General features: G+C 42.6%; 1 protein-coding gene across 1 annotated transcript in view; it reads right to left on the bottom strand.

Moving 5' to 3' along the window:
• Positions 1-21,523, bottom strand: part of ITGAM (integrin subunit alpha M) — a 38,727-nt gene extending 17,204 nt beyond the window's left edge. The window contains exons 1-12 of the mRNA XM_070779957.1: positions 21,377-21,523; positions 18,768-18,873; positions 15,611-15,714; positions 15,028-15,098; positions 14,764-14,881; positions 13,961-14,091; positions 13,396-13,541; positions 12,244-12,397; positions 11,081-11,231; positions 9,575-9,648; positions 7,353-7,482; positions 6,686-6,828 (exon numbers count right to left, since the gene is read on the bottom strand). Coding sequence (XP_070636058.1) covers positions 6,686-6,828; positions 7,353-7,482; positions 9,575-9,648; positions 11,081-11,231; positions 12,244-12,397; positions 13,396-13,541; positions 13,961-14,091; positions 14,764-14,881; positions 15,028-15,098; positions 15,611-15,714; positions 18,768-18,873; positions 21,377-21,404 — 1,356 coding nt within the window. The 5' untranslated portion in view covers positions 21,405-21,523. The remainder of the gene's footprint in view (positions 1-6,685; positions 6,829-7,352; positions 7,483-9,574; positions 9,649-11,080; positions 11,232-12,243; positions 12,398-13,395; positions 13,542-13,960; positions 14,092-14,763; positions 14,882-15,027; positions 15,099-15,610; positions 15,715-18,767; positions 18,874-21,376) is intronic.
• Between the last annotated feature and the right edge of the window lie 304 nt (positions 21,524-21,827).

Here is a 21,827-nt window from a genome sequence, read left to right as displayed (position 1 = left end):
ATAGTCCGGGCATGTGCATGCTGCTGCTGCTGCTGCTAAGTCACTTCAGTCGTGTCCGACTCTGTGTGACCCCATAGACGGCAGTCCACCAGGCTTCCCCGTCCCTGGGATTCTCCAGGCAAGAACACTGGAGTGCTAAGTCGCTTCAATTGTGTCCGACTCTTTGCGACTGTATGGATTGCAGCTCGCCACGCTCCTCTCTCCATGCAGAGGACACTCTTGCCTGAATTCCCCAGGAGATCTTAATAGATTCTTGCCTGGATTTCTCAGGCAAGAATACTGGAGTGGGTTGCCAGGCCCTCCTCCAGGGGATCTTCTCCACTCAGGGATCGAATCCATGTCTCCTGTGTTTCTTGCACTGCAGGAGGATTCTTTACTGCTGAGCCATCGGGGAAGCCCCCCCCCCACCCCGCCCCCCCGCCCCCGCCCCCGCCTCTTCCCCCGCCTCCTCCCCCATAGTTCAATAAAGGTATTTAAGCTTCATCATAAAGTCAATAGGATTTTTTTTTTGCTTTTAGGTCAAGTTTATTGGGTATAATTTCCACATAATAAAATTCAACCTTTTTACTACAGTTTTATGAGTTTTGACAAACACACAAAGTCATGTAATTAACCACGATGGTCAAGATTCAGGACAGTTTCCTCACCCCCAAAATATTCCCTTTTGCTGTAATCAACCTCTTTCCTCAGTCATCAGCCCCTGGCAACCACTGACCTGTTTTCTGTCCCTATAGTTTTGCCTTTTCCAGAATGTTATATAAAGGGAATTATACAGTAGGTAGCTTTTCAGATCTGGCTTCTTTCAACTAGACTAAGCATTTGGGCTTCATCCATGTTGTTGCATGTATCATTAATTTGTTCTGATTTATTTCTGACAAGTATTCCATTGTACAGATGTACCACAGTTTGTTTATCCATTCCCCAGTTGAGGGATATTCGGGTTGATTCCAATTTGGGGCATTTATAAATAAAACCACTGCTGCTGCTGCTGCTAAGTCACTTCAGTCATGTCTGTGCGACCCCATAGACGGCAGCCCACCAGGCTCCCCGTCCCTGGGATTCTCCAGGCAAGAACACTGGAGTGGGTTGCCATTTCCTCCTCCAATGCATGAAAGTGAAAAGTGAAAGTGAAGTTGCTTAGTCGTCTCTGACCCTCAGCGACCCCACGGTCTGCAGCCTTCCAGGCTCCTCCGTACATGGGATTTTCCAGGCAAGAGTACTGGAGTGGGGTGCCATTGCCTTCTCGAGAATAAAGCCACTAAAAACATTTAAATATAGGTTTTCATGTAAATGTCTATTTTTATTTCTCCTGGATAACTACCTAAGAGTGTTATGGCAACTGCATATTGAACTTTGTAAGATACTGATGAACTTTTCCAAAGTAGTCATTTTTCCAATGACATTTTTCTATTCTGACAGCAATGTATGGGTGTTTTAGTTGCCACACATCCTTGCCAGTACTTGATATTGCAAGTTCATTTCTTTTTTATGTTAATCATATTAATAGGTGTGCTATTGTATCTCACTATGGTTTTAATTTGCACTCCACCACTTCATGGGAAATAGATGGGGAAACAGTGGAAACAGTGTCAGACTTTATTTTTCTGGCTCCAAAATCACTACAGATGGTGACTGCAGCCATGAAATTAAAAGACGCTTACTCCTTGGAAGGAAAGTTATGACCAACCTAGATAGCATATTCAAGCTATGAAAGCAGAGACATTACTTTGCCAACAAAGGTTCGTCTAGTCAAGGCTATGGTTTTTCCTGTGGTCATGTATGGATGTGAGAGTTGGACTGTGAAGAAGGCTGAGCGCCGAAGAATTGATGCTTTTGAACTGTGGTGTTGGAGAAGACTCTTGAGAGTCCCTTGGACTGCAAGGAGATCCAACCAGTCCATTCTGAAGGAGATCAGCCCTGGGATTTCTTTGGAAGGAATGATGCTAAAGCTGAAACTCCAGTACTTTGGCCACCTCATGTGAAGAGTTGACTCATTGGAAAAGACTCTGATGCTGGGGGGGATTGGAGGCAGGAGGAGAAGGGGACGACAGAGGATGAGATGGTTAGATGGCATCACTGACTCGATGGACGTGAGTCTGAGTGAACTCCGGGAGTTGGTGATGGACAGGGAGGCCTGGAGTGCTGCGATTCTTGGGGTCGCAAAGAGTCGGACACGACTGAGCGACTGATCTGATCTGATGATTTAATGATATGGGACATTCTTTCATGTGCTTATTTGCCATTCACATATCTTCTTTGGTTAAGTGTCTGTTCAAATATTCTGCTTATTTTTTAATTGAATTATTTGACTTCTTGTTGTTGAGTTTTGAGACTCCTTTATGTATTCTGGATATAAGTCTTTTGTCAGATATGTAATTTTATTTTATTTCAAATATGTCATTTTTAAAAAGGAAGACAAAAAAAAGAAAAAAAAAAGAAAAAGGAAGGAAAATTTGCAAATATTTTCTTCCAGTCCATAGCTTATCTGCTCATTCTCTTAATAAACAGAGCAAAACTTTTCTTAGTTATCTTTTTTTTTTTTCTTTATGGGCCATGTTTCCAGTGTTATATCTAAGAATTCTTCGACTAATGCAAGGTCACAGAAATTTTCTCCTAATGTTTTCTTTCACAAGTATAATAGTACATTCAGCTCTATAATCTATTTTGAATTAATCTTAACATGGATCAGTAGACAAGACACGTGTAGAAGGTTTGGTTTTGTTTTCTTACTATGGGTGTTCAATTGTTTCAGCACCTCTGAGCTCTCCATTGAATTACCTTTGTGTCTTTATTGACAAGCAATGTCAGTTTACTTGAGGCCTATTCTGTTTCCCCGATATTCCTGCCACACTGTTCTGCTTACTGCAACTTTTACAGGAAGTCTGAAAATTCAGGTAGGCTATGAATCTTCCACTAAATACCTACGAGTATTTACCCAAGATCTTTTTCAAACCTGTTTTGAATATTTACTTTCTTTGATTTTTTCATATAAATCTTAGAACCAGCTCATTAATTCTACAAATAAGTTAGAATTTTTATTGGCATTGTGTTGCATCTATAGATCAGTTTGAGAAGTAACATCTTAGCAATATTGAGTCTTCCAATCCATGAACACAGTGTATCTTTCCATTTATTTAGGTCTTTGATTTCTCTCATCAGTGTTTTGTACATTTCAGGATAAAGATATTGTACACATTTTATTAGATTTATACCTAAGGATTTCAAGGTCTGGGCTTCCCAGGTGGTGCTAATAGTAAAGAATCCACCTGCCAGTGGAGGAGATTCAAGAGACACAGGTTCAATCCCTGGGTTGGGAAGATCCTGCGGAGAAGTAAATGGCAACCCACTCCAGTATTCTTGCCTGGACAATCCCATAGACAGAGGAGCCTGGCGGGCTACAGTCCACAGGGTCTCAAAGAGCCGTACATGACTCAAGCAACTTAGCACGCACGCACGCATTTCATGGTCTTTGGTGCTACTGTAAATGATGCCGTTTTTTTAATTTAAATTTCCAAATATTCATTGCAGGCCTAGAAACACAGCTGATTTTTACATGTTGATCTTGTATCCTGAGAAATTACTGAAATAACTTATTAGTTACATAATTTTTTTAAATAGATTTTTTGGGACTTCCCAGGCAAACAGTCATGTCATTGGTAAATAGAGACAGCTTTATTTTTTCCCTTCCATTCTGCATGCTCTTTTTTCTTTTCTTTTCTTGCCTTATTGCACTGCTGTGTCTTCCAGTATGATATCGAATAGGAGTGGTGAAAGTGGATATTCTTGCCTTGTTCCCAATTAGGAAAAAAATTCTCTTTTACTTTTAAATAAGATGCGAGTTGTAGGTTGTTATTATTGTTGTTGTTTTAAATGCTCTTTCTCAGGTTAAGGAAGTTCCTTTTAATTCCTAATTTGCTGGGAACATCATGAAAGCATGTATTTTGTCAAATTCTTTTCCATATCTGTTAAGATTATTACATTTTTCTTCTCTAGTCTGTTGTTATGGTGAATTACATTGATTTTTTTTCCAGAATGGCTCTTTTAAATTGAGATAAAATTTACATTACAAAATTCATCATTTTAAAGTATAAATTTAGTGGGTTCTAGTATATTCACAATGTTATGTAACCATCGCCATGAATTCCAAAACATTTTCATCACCCTAGGAAGAAGCCCTATACCTGTTAAAAGTCACTCCCAATCTGCTCCCCCCTCCCTCTATATCCAGGCAACCACTAATCTACTTTCTGGCTCAATGAATTTATCTACTCTGGACATTTCAGGTGAATTAAATCATACAATATGTGGTCTTTTGTGGCTGGGTTTTTAAATTTAGCATAACATTTTCAAAGTTTATCCATGTTGTAGCATGTATCAACACTTCATACTTTTTATGGCTAAATAGTATTCCACTACATGATACACCACATTTTGTTTATCTATTCATGAGTTGATGAACATCTAGGTTCCTTCCACATTTTAACTATTATGAATAATGCTGCTATGAACATTCATGTATAAGCTTTAGTTTGAACAACTGTTTTCATCCTGGGAAAGGGTATACACCTAGGAGCAAAATTTCTGAGTCATATTGTAAATCTGGGGGCTTCCCCAGTGGCTCGGTGGTAAAGAATTCACCTGCCAATGCAGGAGACGGGGATTCAATCCCTGTGTTGAGAGGAACCCCTGAAGGAGATGGTAACCCACTCCAGTATTCTTGCCTGGGAAATCCCATGGATAGAGAAACCTGGCAGGCTACAGTCCATGGGGTCGCAAAAGAGTCAGGCATGACTGAGCAACTAAACAACTCAACAGCAACAGCAATGGTAAATCTAAAGTTAACTAAACCGCCAAACTGTGTTCCGTAGGAGCTGTATTACTTTACATTCCCAGCAGCAAAGTACGAAGGTCTCAATTTCTCCACATTCTCACCCACATATGTTATTTTTCATGGTTTTTTTTCTTTTAAATAGCCTTTCTAGTGCTGTCTCTATTGTGGTTTTGACTTTCATTTCCCCAATGACTAGTAATGTCAAGCATCTTTTCATGTTCTTATTGGCCATTTGTATAGCTTATCTGAAGAAATATCTATCTGAATGCTTTGCCCTTTTTTAAATGAGGTTGTCTTTTTATCGTTGAATTGTAAAAGTTCTTTATATATTCTAAATACCAGATCCTTATCAGATATATGACTTACAAATAGTTTCTCCCATTCTTTTCATTTTCTTTACAGTGTTATTTGATGCTCAAAGGTTTTTAATTTTATGAAGTCCAGCTTACCTATTTTATATTTGCTTGTGTTTATGGTGGAATGTTCAAAAACTCATTGCCAAATCTAAGGTTACAGAAATTCACCTAAGAATCCCTCTAAGAGGTTCAAAGCTTTTATTCTTACATTTCGGTTTTTGATCCATTTTAAATTAATTTTTGTATATTGTAAGGTAAGGATCCAAATTTATCCATTTGCATGTGGATATCCAGTTAACCCAACATCTTTGTTGAAAATCTTTTTTTCCTTAGTGAATGAACTTGATACCTTTGTTGAAAATCAACTGGCCATAGTTATATGGGCTTATTTCTGGACTCTCAGTTCTATTCCATTGATCTATAGGTCTGTCCTTAGCTGTACCATCCTGTCTTGATTACTGTAACTTTAAAGTAAGCCTCAAATTGGAAACTGTGACTCCTCCAACTTAATTCTTCTTTTTCAAGATTATTTTGGCTACTGTGAGTCTCTTGCATTTTCATATGAACTTTAGAATCAGTTGGCCCATTTCTGCAACATTGTTGAACAAGCCCTATGTTCTTGGGATAAACCACACTTGGTCATGATGTATTATTCTTTTTATAGATTGCTGAATTCAAGTTGCTAACACTTTCTTAAAAACAGTTTTTGCAGGGGTGATATTCAAAATATTGAATTCCTAGGACTGCTCAGGCACCAACCACAGGCTTAGCTGAAGTGGGTCCTAGATGTCTTCTGAGTCAGGTCGTATCTGACGTCATAGTTGCTAGATTATGGCGAAGTTCAAAGAGTACAGGGTGAGGGGACCAGAGTGCATGGTGGGGGTGGGGAGAGAGAAGGGGGAGGACGTCTCAACAAAGCAGCTATTTATTGACAGATATAGAATTATTTCAATATTTTAATAACTAATATGGTTTACTTGTTAGAAAAAGTGAAAGTGTTAATCACTCAGTCATGTTCCACTCCTTGCAACCCCAATGATCGAACTTGGGTCTCCCGCATTACAGGCAGATTCTTTACCATCTGAGCCATCAGGGAAGCTCATCCTGGTTATGGACTGGTCAAATGCCAGTTTTGTGTACAGATAGACTTGTAGGGAGCTCTGGACAGGTCAAGTGTTGGTATTTACTATTATCAGAAAAGTGATATTCTCAAATGCAAGTTTGTCCCAAAGTTGGTCCCACTGCTCTCTAGCTTAAAGTCCTCTGAAATCTGCTTTACAAACCTCTGCTACACCTTATATGTATGGCTGAGTCCCTTTGCTGTCCACCTGAAACTATCACAATATTGATAATCAGCTATACTCCAATACAAAATAAAAAGTTTAATAAAAAAAAAAAAAATCTGCCCCATTGGCACCTGGTGATGCCCATCCTGGAAGCCCTCAGTCCCCAGGGTACTTCTGTTGGTACATCCGTACCCCACACACTCGGCACTCACCTGGCTTCCCTTGATTTCAGCATTTTTCTGCCAAACACCTGCATTCTGTCTGAATATCACCACCAGGCCGATGTGCTGATATCGAGGTGCTCCCAGAAACAGGTGTTGCACCCGGTTCCGCAAGGTGACTTCGGCAGCATAACCTGAAGATGATGAATTAAGAGGAGAAAGTGCTTTCCCTCAGAGACTCTGCCCCCACCAGCAGGACTGTCCCGTGAGTAGGGGCAATGGGGCTGCCCGTGGTTGTGAGGTTGGGGTAACTGAACCCGGCACTCTATTCCTCTTCATTTGTTGTAGTTGGTAGTGGTGTTATTGCTTAGTCACTAAGTCATATCCAACTGTTTTTGACTCCATGAACTGTAGTCCGCCAGGCTCCTCTGTCCATGGGATTCTCCAAGCAAGAATACTGGAGTGGGTTGCCATTTTCTTCTTCAGGGGATCTTCCCAACCCAGGGATTGGACCCGAGTCTCCTGCATTGACAGATTCTTTACCTCTGAGTCACCAGGGAAGCCCATTCCTCTTCATTAGCATAATTAAAATGAAGTTTTGATATTTCTGTCTTTAAACCTATCCCAAGAGCCTGTGAAAGATCCAAGGACATCTACACTGGTTGAATTATGCCATATCCTGACCCCTTTTTAGAGTAACTCTGCCCTCTCTACTTACCCAAGTAAGCATCATTCATGTCTGAATCTATCCTGGTTGTATTGATGAAGGTGATTTTATCATTTGATGTATGCAGAAAGGCTCCACCAGCCCAGTCAAAGCTCCCCACAGCACCCAGCAAGGGACCATCCTGGGAAAGAAGGTAGAATAAGATTAAGAAATCTAGAGCTTCAGTGCCATCAAAATCCCAATGGCATTTTTCACAGAAATAGAACAAACAATCCTAAAATTTGTATGGAATCACAAAAGATCCCAAATAACCAAAGCATTTTGAGAAAAAGAACAAGTTAGAGGCATCACACTTCCTGGGTTCAAACTATATGGCAAAGCTATAGTAATCAAAACAGTATAATATTGTCATAAAAATAGACACATAAGTCAATGGAACAGAATAGAGAGCCATTTATATATGTATGTATATAAACCCATACATATGTTGTACTTATGTATTGTGGGCTTCCCTGACAGCTCAGCGGTAAAGAGTCTGCCTGCAATGCAGGAGACATGGGTTCAATCCCTGAGTTGGGAAGATCCTCTAGAGAAGGAAATGGCAATCCACTCCCGTATTCTTATCTGGGAAATCTCATGGACAGAGGAGCCTGGTAGGCTAAAGTCCATGGGGTCACAAAAGAGTTGGACATGACTTAGTGAATTTACAACAAAGGAGAGAATAATATACAGAGGGAAAAGGATAGTCTCTTCAATAAATGGTTTTGGGAAAATTAGACAGCCACATGCAAAAGAATGAACCTGGACCACTATTTTACACTATTCATAAAGATCAATTCAAAATGGATAAAAGACTCGAACATAAGGTCAGAAATCATAAAACGCCAAGAAGAAAACATAGGTAGTAATCTCCTTGACATCAGTCTTGGTGATGATTATTTGAACTTAACACCAAAAACAAAATAAGCAGTGAGACTACATTAACTAAAAAGCTTCTGCATAGCAAAGGAAACCAACAACAAAATTAAAAGGTAACCTATAGAGCAGGAGAAAATATTTTCAAATCATATATCATATATCCATATTTGGGTTAATACCGAAATATATAAAGAACTCATACAACTCAAAAGTTTGTTTTAAAACCTGACTTTAAAATGAGAAGAAGATCTGAAAAGACATTTTTCCAAGGAAGACATACAGATGGCTAAGACGTACATGAAAAAAATGCTCAACATCACTAATCATCAAGGAAATGCAAACCAAAATCACAATGAGCTATCACTTCACACCTGTTGGAATGGCTGTCATCACAAACAGAAGAAATAAGTGTTGCTGAGGATGTGAAGAAAAAGGAAAACTTATACACAGTTGGTGGAAAAGTAATTGGTACAGCCACTATGGAAAAGAGTAAGGAGGCTCCTCAAAATTTTTAAATTAAAACTACTATGATCCCAGCAATCATACTTCTGGGTAAATATCCAAAAGAAATGAAAATACTAACTGGAAAAGGTATCTGGGACTTCCCTGGTGGTGCAGTGGTTAAGAATCCTCCTGCCAATGTAGGGGACACAAGTTCAATCCCTGGTCTGGGGAAGTCCCTCATACTGTAGAGCAACTAAGCCTGTGCACCTCAAGTACTGAAGCCCATGCGCCTAGAGCCCATGCTCTGCAACGAGAGAAGCCACTGCCATGAGAAGCCTGTGCACTGCGACCAGAGAGTAGCCCCCGCTTTCAGAGTAGCCCCGCTCGCCACAAGTAGAGAAAGCCCGTGTGCAGCAATGAAGCCCCAGCACAATCAAACATAAAGAAATTAGCTTTTAACTGATACTACTGAACTTGTTTCCAAAGCAGAAACAGACTCACAGACATAGAAAACCAATTTATGATTACCAAAGAGGAAAGAGGGAGAAGGGATAAATTAGGAAATCGGGATTTACAGATACACACTACTATATATAAAACAGATGAACAACAAGGTCCTACTGTATAGCACACGGAACTGTATTCAATATCTTATTATAGCCTATAATGGAAAAGAATATGAAAAAGAATATAAATATATATATATATATATGAGAGAGAGAACTGAATCACTTTGCTGTACACCAGAAATTACTACAACACTGTAAATTAACCATACTTCAATTTTTAAAAAAGAAAAAGAGATGTACCTCCCAACAGGTACCCATCACAGAGAATAGCCCCCAAACCTTTGCACCACTTCTCCTGCTTTGTCTCACCCCTCAACTTCAGTTAAACAAAAGGCCACTTACGGAGGTGAAGGCAGCACTGAAACCTTCCTGAGACATCTCATGCTCAAAGGAACTGGTACTTCCTGTCTGCGTACCTGTGAAGAAAAGAACACTCTACATTAAAGAAAGCAGAAGAACCAAGAACAGGGGCTGGAAACTCAAATACTATAGCAACCAGACAAAAGGAGCCTCAGATGAGAGCCATACAACCCACTCCCCTTATTTTTACATTTCCTCTGTTATGCTTTTGTTTTTCATTGAAGTTACAGTTAATCTACAGTATTAATGTCAGTTTCAGGTGAACAGCATAGTGATTCAGTATTTTCGTGGATTATACTCCTTTATAGGTTATTACAAGATAATAGCTATAATTTATATCTTTGTTGCTTATCTAGCCATATTGCTGTTGTTCAGTCACTAAGTTGTGTCCAACTCTTTGCACCCCCATAAATTGCACCACAATTTATGGTTTCCCTGTCCTTCACTATCTCCTGGAGTTTGCTCAAATTCATGTCCATTGAGTCTGTGATGCCCTCCAACCATCTTATCCTCTGTCACTCCTTTCTCCTGCCCTCAATCTTCCCCAGCATCAGGGTCTTTCCAATGAGTCAGCTCTTCGCCTCAGGTGGTCAAAGTATTAGAGTTTCAGCTTCAGTATCAATCCTTCAGTGAATTTTCAGAGTTGATTCCCTCTAGGATTGACTGGTTTGATCTCCTTGCTGTCTAAGGGACTCCCAAGAGTCTTCTCTAGCACCACAATTCAAAAGCATCAATTCTTTGGTGGTCAGCCTTCTTTATGATCCAACTCTCACATGATTACTAGAAAAACCATAGCTTTGACTATATGGACCATTGTTGGCATGTGGCCCCTTTTTAATATTTATTTTTATTTATTCAGCTGCACTGGGTCTTAGATATGGATGCAGGATCCAGTTCCCTGACCAGGGATCAAACCCTGGCTCCCAAGATTGGGAACATGGAGTCTTAACCACTAGACCACCAGGGAAGGCCGCATATGCCCCTTTTAAAGGGATGGTGGCTATTTGGTTCCAACTATTTTTTGTCCAGTGGGTATACAGTCCTCAAGGTGTCTAATCTTCCAAATTTTCAAGAGAAACCATAAATTCAGACTGTATGTGAACATTCCCCCAATTTTTAAATTCTTTCCTTCAACAAACATTTATTGAACATGCTTCATGCACCAGGCATTATTCTAAGCACTGGAGATACAGCAGTGAATCAAACAGACAAATGTTGGCAACACATCCAAAGTTGGGGAAAATACCATATGGGATTTGTCTCCCCTACCCTCTAATTTTGCAGCCTGTAGCCAAGACTTGCAAAATTAGATCTTTCAAAGAAATGGAGCGAGAGGCCAGAGTTGTTGAGAACTGGAGGAAGAAGAGAGTTGATGATGAGGGTCAGAATGCCAAGGGCTAGGAGGTCCTTGTTTCTAGAGGGAAATACGTGTTTGGGGGTAAGGGGCTGCCTTTGGAGCTGCTCTAGGACTACAAAACCTTAGCTTACCCTCAATCGCAAAGATCTTTTCCTGAAGCTGGTTCTGAATGGTCTTCAGAGCTTCGAAGTTATTCACCTGGAACACGTGGTCAGCAGGGGGCTTAGATGCAATAGTATCGAGCTCCTGTCGAGATTTCCTACTCCTAAAAGCATCTCCCACCTGTCACCAAAAAACAGAGGTCGAATCAGACAATTTCTGGAAGTAGCACTCTCCACCAGCAAAGAAAATTCTACAGGAAAAGAATTTGAAAATATCTGTCCAAGGAAGGAATGTACCAGAAGGCCCCGGGACAGGGCTGCCAGGTACGGTGGAGCAGGTTGTACACTCTACATTCTGTCAAGGGGGAAATTGGGGCTGAAATTCAGCCTTTGGCCCATTTGCTGTGCCATGCCTCCTGGCATGGAACTGACCTCTCTTTAGAGGGCAGGGAGCTTTCTCCTTCATATGAAGTTGTTTCCCACTTGCCAAGCCAGGGACCCCAGATAATACATCTTTCTATGTCATGCAAGATACTGTAGTAGTTTGATGACACTGATGCTCCCAACCCTTTACCCCTTCCTGTATCCAAGCCCTTTCCCCAAAGCTTTGCTGTGCCCTCCTCCTCCTGAAAGAGTGTTCTGCTCCATTCATTGTCTCTGGGCTCTGCCACATGTATTGCTTTAGCTCTTGGATGTTATCCCATGTGATACAAACAGAAGCTTGAAAAAATGCTTGCAACATTTCCACTTGCTCTTTTTTCCCTCTGCTTTCACCATGAGAACATGCCCAGGCTAGCCCACTGGAGGAAGAGACACATGGAACAGAAGCATCAAGTTACCCCGGCCCCAGGAGACAAACATGGCAACGCTCAGACATGGAAAGAGCCCAGTCAAGATCAGCAGAGCCACCAACCAGCCTGCAGCTGACTACAGACACGTGAGTGAGTCCAGCTGGGACCAGAAAAACTGCCCAGCCTGACCGACAGACTCACTTACAGTTTTAAGCCACTGAATGTTGGGATCATTTGTTATACAGCATCATTGCAACAGTAGTTCGCTGAGACAGGTGCATCTGTGCTAGCAGAGATTACCCTGGCCTCATTTTGACTTTATTGATGCTTGCAAGTTCAAGGGAGGGTGTGTTTGAGTAGAAACCCACACCAAGTATCAAGTCAGAGAGCCACATTTCCTACCCCAATGACGTAGCGAATGATCTTTTTTCTATCAGCTTCAGGGATGACATCACTATACTCCAAAGGATCGAGATATTTTTCCCCATCTGTGATGACAATCATGATCTTAATGGCATGATTCCGGGCTCCACTGCTGCTGTGAAACAGTTCTCTTCTATCCAGGGTAAAGGAGAGAAAAGTCAAATTCGAGCAGACAGAGAGATGCGCCTAATACCAGGGAAGGAACATCAGCAGTTACAGATGCAACTGGACTCTGTCTAGAAGGTGCCTGGGCTCCCCTGGGACAAACACTGAGCTGTAGATGCCCCAAGATCTGGAAGGGAAGCAGAAGAACAGGAAAGTGGAAAGAAAAGAAGCCTTCATTGCTTTTATATTCTTTGGCATAGGCTGATTTTTTAAATTGAGTATTATTCCTTCTAAATTAAAAAGTTCATAGCTTATTTATGCCTTCATCACACCTCTCCTGCTGGCTGTCCAGCTCATCTTCCTGCACTTTTGTCTCAACCCCTACCCTTGCCTCTAAACACACACACACACACACACACACACACACACACACACACATATACAGATCAGAGGGAACTTTCCAAAACAAGATATGGGTACATCTCCCCACTGCTGAAAACATCAATGGATCCATTGGCTTTTCAGTTGCCTTGCTAATCTGGCCTCATCTGATCTTTCTACACTCCCTCCAGCCTTGCCCTCTCTCCCCCTAACCCCTGCCTTGTTGTTGTTGCTTAGTCGCTCAGTTGTGTCCAGCTCTTTGCAACCCCACGGACCATAGCCCGCCAGGCTCCTCTGTCCAGGGATTTCCTAGGCAAGAACACTGGAGTGGGTTGCCATTTCCTTCTCTAGGGGATCTTCCTGACCCAGGGATGGAACCCATGCCTCCTGCATTGGCAGGCGGATTCTTTACCACTGAGCCACCAGAGAAGCCCTTACTCTCACCTTTACTCACAATTTGTATGTCATGAACATACCAGGCACAGTCCCTTCTCCACACCTAACTCAAACCACCCCATCCACTGGAAATACCCTCTACCCCAGCCCTTTCTGAACAATACCCCTTTATCCTGCAAAGCTCAGCCAAAAAAAAAAAAAAAAAAAAAACCTCCTACTTTCATCCTAAGCAAAGAGGGAAGAGCTTACACTACTTTGCGGATCCCCGTGGCCGTGTGCGTCCTCCCAAACAGCTGTCTTATTGGCCCCACCAGGAATTCCGGGACAGGGTTTCTCTTGAAATCATTGAAGGTGAAGTGAGTCTGGAAGTCGTCCGAGTACTGCATCAGAGAGAACTGGGAACAGGCACCTGGTGTTAGACTGGAGCAGGCACCCCTCCTCCCACTTAGCTATCTCCCAGAAAGTTCTCCATAAATCCTGAAATACTCCAGGCTCCAAATTCCTCCAAATTCTGCCCCATCCCAGCCCTTCTGCCTCACCAGGAGGACAGCGATTGGCCATCAGCTCCCACTTCTCAGCACTAGAACTTAGCCAGAGATGACATATGGGTTTCATGTCCCATGCCAACCCCTATCGATTACTGTGCCTACTTTACAGAGGGCTGGAAGAAGGCTGAAGCTGCATCCAGTCAGAGCAAGACAGCAAATCATGAAAGAAAATGCTGATCAAGTGGCAATTTGGCACCATCTGGACAGGAAGTAGGACAGGACCCGCTATAGGCAGGCTGTTCCCTAACCTACCCATTTGCACTCACCAAGGTTTTGGACTTTTGGAATTGACTCATCACAGTTGAGACAAACCTCTTCATCCGCTCAAAGTCTACTGGGTCGATGCTACCAGAGCCATCAATCAAAAAGGCAATGTCACTGTCTTGCTCAGGGCACCCTGGGGGAAAAGGAAAAGAAACTGTAAGTACAAGAGACTCGGGTTCATTTTTTTTTTTTTTTTTTAAATCAGCTGTCTGCTGAGCAATGAGAATGAAAGGTAGACAAGATGACAACCATGCGCCTGGCTAAAGAAAAACATGGGACAAAGTGGCATGGGAAACTTTAGTTCATTCTGCTCAAGGCAGGGAAAGTAGTTATCACAGCTACCTCATAGAAGAATAAGAAATAATTTGCAGACTTCCCTGGTGGTCCAGTGGTTAAGAATCCGACCTCCCAGTGGGACATGGGTTCGAACCCTGGGGCAGGAAGTTTCCACATGCTGTGGGGCAAGCAAGCCCATACGCCACGACTACTAATCTCACGTGCGCTAGAGCCCATACTCCGAAACAAGAGAATCCGCTAGAATGAGAAGCCTGAGCCCCACAATTAGAGACTAGCCCTCGCTCACTGCAGCTAGGAAAAAACCACCGACCAGCAATGAAGACCCAGCACAGCCAAAAATAAATAATTTTCTTCTGGAATATTTAAGAGTGAAAATTGAAGAGAAACACTGGAACCCAGTTTCCTCACCCTTCTGCACCAAGATTTGTAAATAACCCCCCAGACTACGAGTCCCTCAGCCCAGTCCTGCCCAGGGCCCTCCAGTCTCACACTGCTTCTCTGTACCCACCTCTGAGGGTCCTTGGGATCCTCCTGGGTTGCTGGAGTAGATTGGATCCAAACGAGAAGCAGAGGCCATTTGCATAGGTGTTCTCCTTGCAAATTTGGTGCACTGTGGGGCCACAGGCCTAGGGGGCAGGGAAACAGTGGGAGGGGCTGTCTCTGCTCCCTGTCCTTTCAACCCAGCCTCTCCACCCATCAAGACCCCAGGCCCAGCAGCCTTGGGCCCTCAACTCCTTCCCTTGGAACACTCCCATGACCCAAGGCAACTCACCAGCAGCTGGAAAGGGTTGGCAGCAAATGCAAGAGATAAGCCCAGGGACATGTTCACAGCCTCTGGGGGAACTGAGAGGACAGATATACACATGGTCAGCCTTGGGGGATGGAAGGGGCTCTGTAAGAGCTCCATGGGCTTCCCTGGCAGCTCAGTGGTAAAGAGTCTGCCTGCCAATGCTGGAGACCGGGGTTTGATCCCTGGGTCAGGAAGATCCCCTGGAGGACTAAATGGCAACACACTGCAGTATGCCTGCTTGGGAAATTCCATGGACAGAGGAGCCTGGCAGGCTACAGTCCATGGGGTCTCCAAGAGTTGGACATGACTTAGTGACTAAACAAGAGTTGGACAGGGGTCACCTCAACCTGGCAGATTCTGAGGTCTGACAGATCCAAAGAGGCACATAGGTCATAGAAAGGGACAAGGAGGGGGGAGCCTGAGAGTGATTGCATACAGCTCAGAGGCCGAAGAGCTGCCCCCCTGAGCCCCCCGCCACAGACCCCAGGACAAAGGCCTGACAAGTCCAGGTGTGTGCAGAGGTGGAGTCCTAGCCCTGGGCCCGGCCGGGGCAGCGATGACTCACCCTGCAGGGGGATGGCCTCACACCTGCCCGTGCTGTAGTCACAGTGGTAGAGGCCGCCTGTTTGATTAGCAGCCTTTACCTCCTGGGGGGCTCCAACCACCAGCCTGGAGGGAAACGGATAAGAGGACACGATGACAACTGGGGAGGAGACCAATGATGGAAGTTCTGCCACTCAGAGGATAAGTGGGGAGCCACCCTTGCAGGGATTCCCCACCTCCCCCCAACAGGAAGAAGACTCAGCAAAGAAAAAATAAAGAATTTATTTTTTACCTATTGTTTGTTTATTGTGAATATTCTCGTAATCCAGTCATTTGAATTTATGGTCCCAAGGGTCACTTCAGTAAGTTCAAGAATTTCTAAATTGTGAAGGTAGACAGTCTACTTTCCTAACTTGAAAGCACTTCCCTCTTCCTGTGTCAGGCAAGGATGCAATATTGCAGAGTGGAAAGGAATAGAGGCCTTGGAGTTTTACTGTCTAAAATAAAAATTTAGTCCCACCCTTACTTCCTGTGTGACCTTGAAGGACTGATTTAATTACCTTATTATTCTTCAATGTTCTCACCTCTAAAATACAGAGAACAGTAGTACCTACCTCAAAGTTATTATCATGATTAAATGAGTTAGTCCATGTACAGTTCCCAAACAGGAAAATGTCTGGGGACTTCCCTGGCAGTGCAGTGGTTAAAATTCTGCACTTCCACTGCAGAGGGCATGGCTTCAATTCCTGGTCAGGGAACTAAGATTCTGCCTGCAATATGGCACAGCCAAAATTTTTTTTCCAATTTTTTTAAATAGGAAAATGTTTAATCTTGGAGTGAGAAGAGTCCCTCTAAGGAGGACATAATATATCCAGAAGTCATTTTTAAATGAATACAGTCAACCCCACAAGTTTTTTGTTTTTATTTTTATTTTTTTGATCATGCCACAAGGCATTTGAGATCCTAGTTCACCAGCCAAGGGCCAAACCCGTGCCCCTGCCACAGAAGCTCAGAGTCCTAACCACTGGACTGCCAGGGAAGTCCCCCCAACAGGCATTTAAAATAAATTTCTGTATGTGATCTACTACCAAAAACAAAGTCAAAAAATAAATGATCAACTGGGGGAGGGAGATGAACACCCAGACTATTTCCTCAGTAGTCACATCTCCCACAAATCAAGAAGGGAAAAAAAAAAAGAGAAAAATGGGCCACAGATAAGGAGGAAAAAAAGTGTTCACAGAAAAGGAAATAAATCTCTCTTAAAAGAAGAAATGCAATTTAAAACTAAATTGAGATACCGTTTCTTCCCTATTTGATTTACAAAGATCGTTAAGTTTGCTAACACTTTGGGTTGGCTAATTGGTGGGGAAGTAAGTGTTTGCACAAATTTCTGGTGTGAATGTGAAGTGTTGCCACCATCATAGAAGGTAATCTGGAAAAATCTATTAAAATTACATATGCACATGTACCCTTGGATCCAGCGATCCTAGTTTTAGGAATTTACTTCCGAAATATACTTGCTCATGTACAAAATGCCAGCATTGTTTATAGAGCAAAAGTTTGGAAACAATCCAATGTCTGCTCAGAAGAGATTTAAAGATAACAAAAAAGTAAATTACAGTATTTCCAAATAATAGATAATAATAAAAATAGAATATGATGTCAGCATAAAAAAGAACAAGGAAGCTCTTTATATACTTACTCAGTAAAATCAGCAAGCTCTGCTAATTTTTTTTAAAAAAACTGCAGAAGACAGTTTAGAGCAGAAGCTGGCAAATTTTTTCTCGAAAAATGACATTATTTTCATAAATATTATTTTTGTAAAAGTAAATATTTTAGGCTTTGCAGGCTCTAGTGTCTGTGTCCCAGCCTCCCTGTTCTGCTACTGTGCTCCAGAGCTGCCATAAATAATAAATGACTACAGATTGTTTTACTAAGTGAAGTATGTCAGGAAAAAAAAATACAGTATCACTCATATGTGGAATCCAGTTAAAAAAAAAAGGTATAAAAATGAACTTACAAAACAGACACAGACTCACTGATTTCAAAAACAAACTTATGTTACCAAAGGGGAAATGTAAGCAGGAGAGATAAATTAGGAATTTACTATTAACACACATACACGGCTGTATATAAATTAGATAACCAAAACAGGGACCTATGGTATATAGTACAATGAACTCTACTCAATTTTCTGTAATAACCTATATGGGGAAAGAATCTCAAAAATAATGAATATATGTACATGTATAACCAAACCACTTTGCTGTACATCTGAAACCAGCACAACATTGTAAATCAGCTATACTCCAATAGAAAATTTAAGTATTAGAAAATAATAGTCACAATAATAGTAATAGTAATAAATGGCAAGTAGGGGGTGGAGTGGCAGATTGTCAATAAAATGTTAGAAAAATGTGGTTTATGCAGTGTATAACACCTCTGAAAGAACACACAAGAAACCACTTACCAGGGACCCTGCTGGGGAGGGAACTGGGGGATGGGAGGGAGGAAGAGGTTTTCTATCACACTCTTTCATATCTTTTGAATTTATGACTCTGACAAATTAAGAAAAAAAGCAAATCAAGGAAATTTCTATTTTTTTCACATATGTTGCTTTTTTTTTAATTGGAGGATAATTACTTTATATTATTTTGTTGGTTTCTGCCATACATCAACATGAATCCGCCATAAGTATACATATGTCCCCTCCCTCTTTAACCTCCCTGCCACCTCCCAGCACATCCCATCACTCTAGGTGGTCACAGAGCCCTGGTTTGAGTTCCCTGAGTCACACAGCAAATCCCCACTGTCTATCTTACATATGGTAATGCACATGTTTCAGCGTTACTCTCTTAATCATCCCACTCTAGCCTCCCTCGCTGTGTCCGCAAGTCTGTTCTTTATGTCTTCATCTCCTTCGCTGCCCTGCAAATAAGTTCATCAGTAACTGTCTCTCTAGATTCCATATATGTATGTGCTAATATAAGATATGTGTTCCTCTCACTTACTTCACTCTGTATAATAGGCTCTAGGTAATATTCCATTGTATACATTTACCACATCTTCTTTATCCATTCATCAATTGATGGACATCTAGGTTGCTTCCATGTCCTAGCTACGTATGTTAAATCTTGGAGGGAAAGTGTGTGGGCAGGGAGTGCGCCTGCAGCTCTTACCGGGATCCCTGAATCTGGACCACGCTCTGCCCGAAGCCCCTTGCGTTGTTTTGGAAGATGACTGCTTTTTCCGTGTCCAGGTTGAACCCATGACATAAGGCCAAGGCTGGAGGGAGAACAAGGGGTGGAAGTCAGGAGGTGATGTGGAAACAGCTAAGAAAGCAGCCTGGGACTTCCCTAGTGGTCCCGTGGTTAAGACTCTGAGCTTCCAATGCAGGGGCACCGGTTCCATCCCCGGTTGAAGAACTAAAATCCCACATGCCACAGAACTTGGCCAAAAAACATAAAATTTAAAAATAAGAAAGATTAAAAAAAAAAAAGAAAGATTTAAAAAAGAAAGCAGCCTGCTCTCTTGCCCCAAGAATATTCCTGTCAGGATTCACCCTAACCCTACATGGAGATGGGTCCCCCCCAGGTCCCAGCCTGGAGCAGAGGTCACCACACTCTTTCTATAAAGGGGTACATGCTAAGTCCCTCCAGTTCTTTGTAACCCCATGGACTATAGCCCACCAGGCCCCTCTGTCCATGGGATTCTCCAGGCAAGAATACTGGAGTGGGTTGCCATGTCCTTATTCAAGGGATCTTTCTGAAGCAGGGACCTTGTACTGACAAACAAGTTCTTTACCACTAGCGCCACTTGAGAAGCCTTCTATAAAGGGCTCAATAGTAAATATTTTAGGCTTTGTGGACCAAGAGGCAAATGGAATCTAATTATGTATGTATTTATATAAGAAAAGAAGGGGCTTCCCTGGTGTCTCAGACAGTAAAGAATCTCCACAATGTGGGAGACCCGGGTTTGATCCCTGGGTCAGGAAGATCCCCTGGAGAAGGGAATGGCAACCCACTCGAGTATTCTTGCTTGGAAAATTCCATGGACAGAGGAGCCTGACTGGCTACAGTCCAAGGGGTCACAAAGAGTTGGACACAACTGAGCAACTACACTTTCACTTTCAAGAAAAGAAAAAATGCATTTTTCATGAAGGAAATTCAAAACAGAATAATTGAGTAAAAGTTCTTTTAATACAATTTTGCTGATGAGACAGATGGAATTTTGCAAGATTTAAAGTTAGTGTTCCTTGTCATCAGTTATAAATATTCATCTAGATCTCATGGCTCCAAACAGTCATCTGCCCATGTACAAAAACACATGATGAGTCCTCACATTATGCCCCAGACTACGTTATGCTGACTCCTGGCCTTAGGACACCAATATCGGGTATAACAGAAGAAATTTTGATATCGTGAGCTATGGGAAGTCATTCTGGCTTCTGTGCATGCTAAGTCACTTGAGTCGTGTCCAACTCTTTGTGATCCCATGGACTGTAGCCCACCAGGCTCCTATGTCCGTGGGATTCTTGCAAGGATACTGGAGTAGATTGCTATGTCCTCCTCCAGGAGATCTTCCAGTAGGAGGTTTGATCCAGGAGACACAGATTTGACCCCTGGTCCGGAAAGATCCCACAGGCTGCGGGGCAGCTAAGCCCATGCGCTGCAACCACAGAAGCCGTGTGCCCTACAGCCAGTGCTCTGCCTCAAGAGAAACCACCACAATGAGAAGCTCTCGCACCACAACCAAAGAGTAGCCCCTGCTTGCCACAGCTAGAGAAAGTCTGCATGCAGCAGTGAAGACCCAGCAAAGCCAAAACTAAATAAAAATTTTAAAATTTTAAAAAAATTTAAAAAAAACAAAGATGAAATGCCTCCTTTCCTGGGACGCCAATGCTGTTCCTGCTTTGATGGTAAGACTTCCTTCCCAGGTGCCAAGGCCATACCAGCTTTCTGTGTACCTGATGATCTGTTTGGCTTTCATGTCTTTTGAAACCTCGAAAGAATGCATGCCTGACTTGTCTGATGTGGTTTCCTCTGACAAGATATAAAACTATGCCCTAAACCCTGCTTCCCTGGAACAGTTCCTCCAAGTTCTCAGGAAGCTGTCTCCTGGGCTATAGTTCTCAGTTTAACTCAAAAAACAAACCAAAAAAAAAAACCTCTTTTCTTGTTTATTGATTATTTCCATCAACAGGTACATTCAGCCCCTCTCTGAGCCCCACCCTAGGTTCCCACTCCACTGATTTGCCCAACAGTAAGTTCCTAAAGACTCCACTAGGTAATTTCCTCCCTGTGCAACTCACAAGCATTTCTTTCCCCTCTTTGACTCACATGCCACAAAACACAGAAAAGAAAGGAAAACGAACTTGAATCATTTCAGTCAGTCAGTCATTTGACAAACATTTATATCTGGATCCTTGGAAAAGAGGAGACAAATAGGAGGTGAGGTAGAATCCAAGAAAAAATCACTCTGAGAAGAGAAGCCAAGATCTACTGTGTACTCTTCAATATGTCTTTTCACCTTTCTACACCTCAGTCTCCTCATCCGTGAAGATGGGACCAACCAAATCCAGGGCATACTCTGTGAACTGAGTCATTTATCCAAGCTTCTGTGGTCATCCCATTTCATTCTAGCTCTACTTTGTGAATCCCTTCACCTTTCTCCAATCCCCTTTGGCTTTCCCCAGTCTCACTCCTAAGTATTCGGGACCCTTTGTCTCCACTCACAAACTCAAAAACTCCCCTCCACCTCCCCGGAGGACCCCCAGCTCCAGGCACACCTGTTAATAGAAGGATTCTGTGATTCATAGCTGGAGGCAGCAGGAACCGTGAGGCTGCAGGCACCACTGAGCCACTTCAAGGAAGCCACCAAAGCTAGGAAGGACAGAAAAAGAGAAGTAGGAGGCAGAAGTCTGTCAGACTCAAAGGAAGAGGGCGGAGGCTCAGTGAGCACTCCCGCCTGACCTTCCTCTCCAGGCTGTGTGCGCACAGCTTGGGCTGCTTCCCTACCCAGCTCCCTGGCCCAAACCATCAAGGTCAATATCCCAAAGTTATCTTTGTTTGCCCACCTGCTTCTAGAGTTGGCCAAAACATTATGAAAAACAAAGAATAGACTGAGGACCTGCCTCCCAGAATGTGTCTCCCTGAAGCACAGTTTGCAAAATATCCCTCCTTCCCGCCCAAGGAGCTGTCTTCAGGTGTGGCCATCAATAAGGACAACTCAGGTACAGG

The sequence above is a fragment of the Bos indicus genome, chromosome 25 (genome assembly GCF_029378745.1).
Source record: "Bos indicus isolate NIAB-ARS_2022 breed Sahiwal x Tharparkar chromosome 25, NIAB-ARS_B.indTharparkar_mat_pri_1.0, whole genome shotgun sequence".
Taxonomy (NCBI): domain Eukaryota; kingdom Metazoa; phylum Chordata; class Mammalia; order Artiodactyla; family Bovidae; genus Bos; species Bos indicus.
The sequence above is the reverse complement of the archived record's forward strand: the minus strand, read 5'-3'. Positions and strand labels throughout refer to the sequence as shown.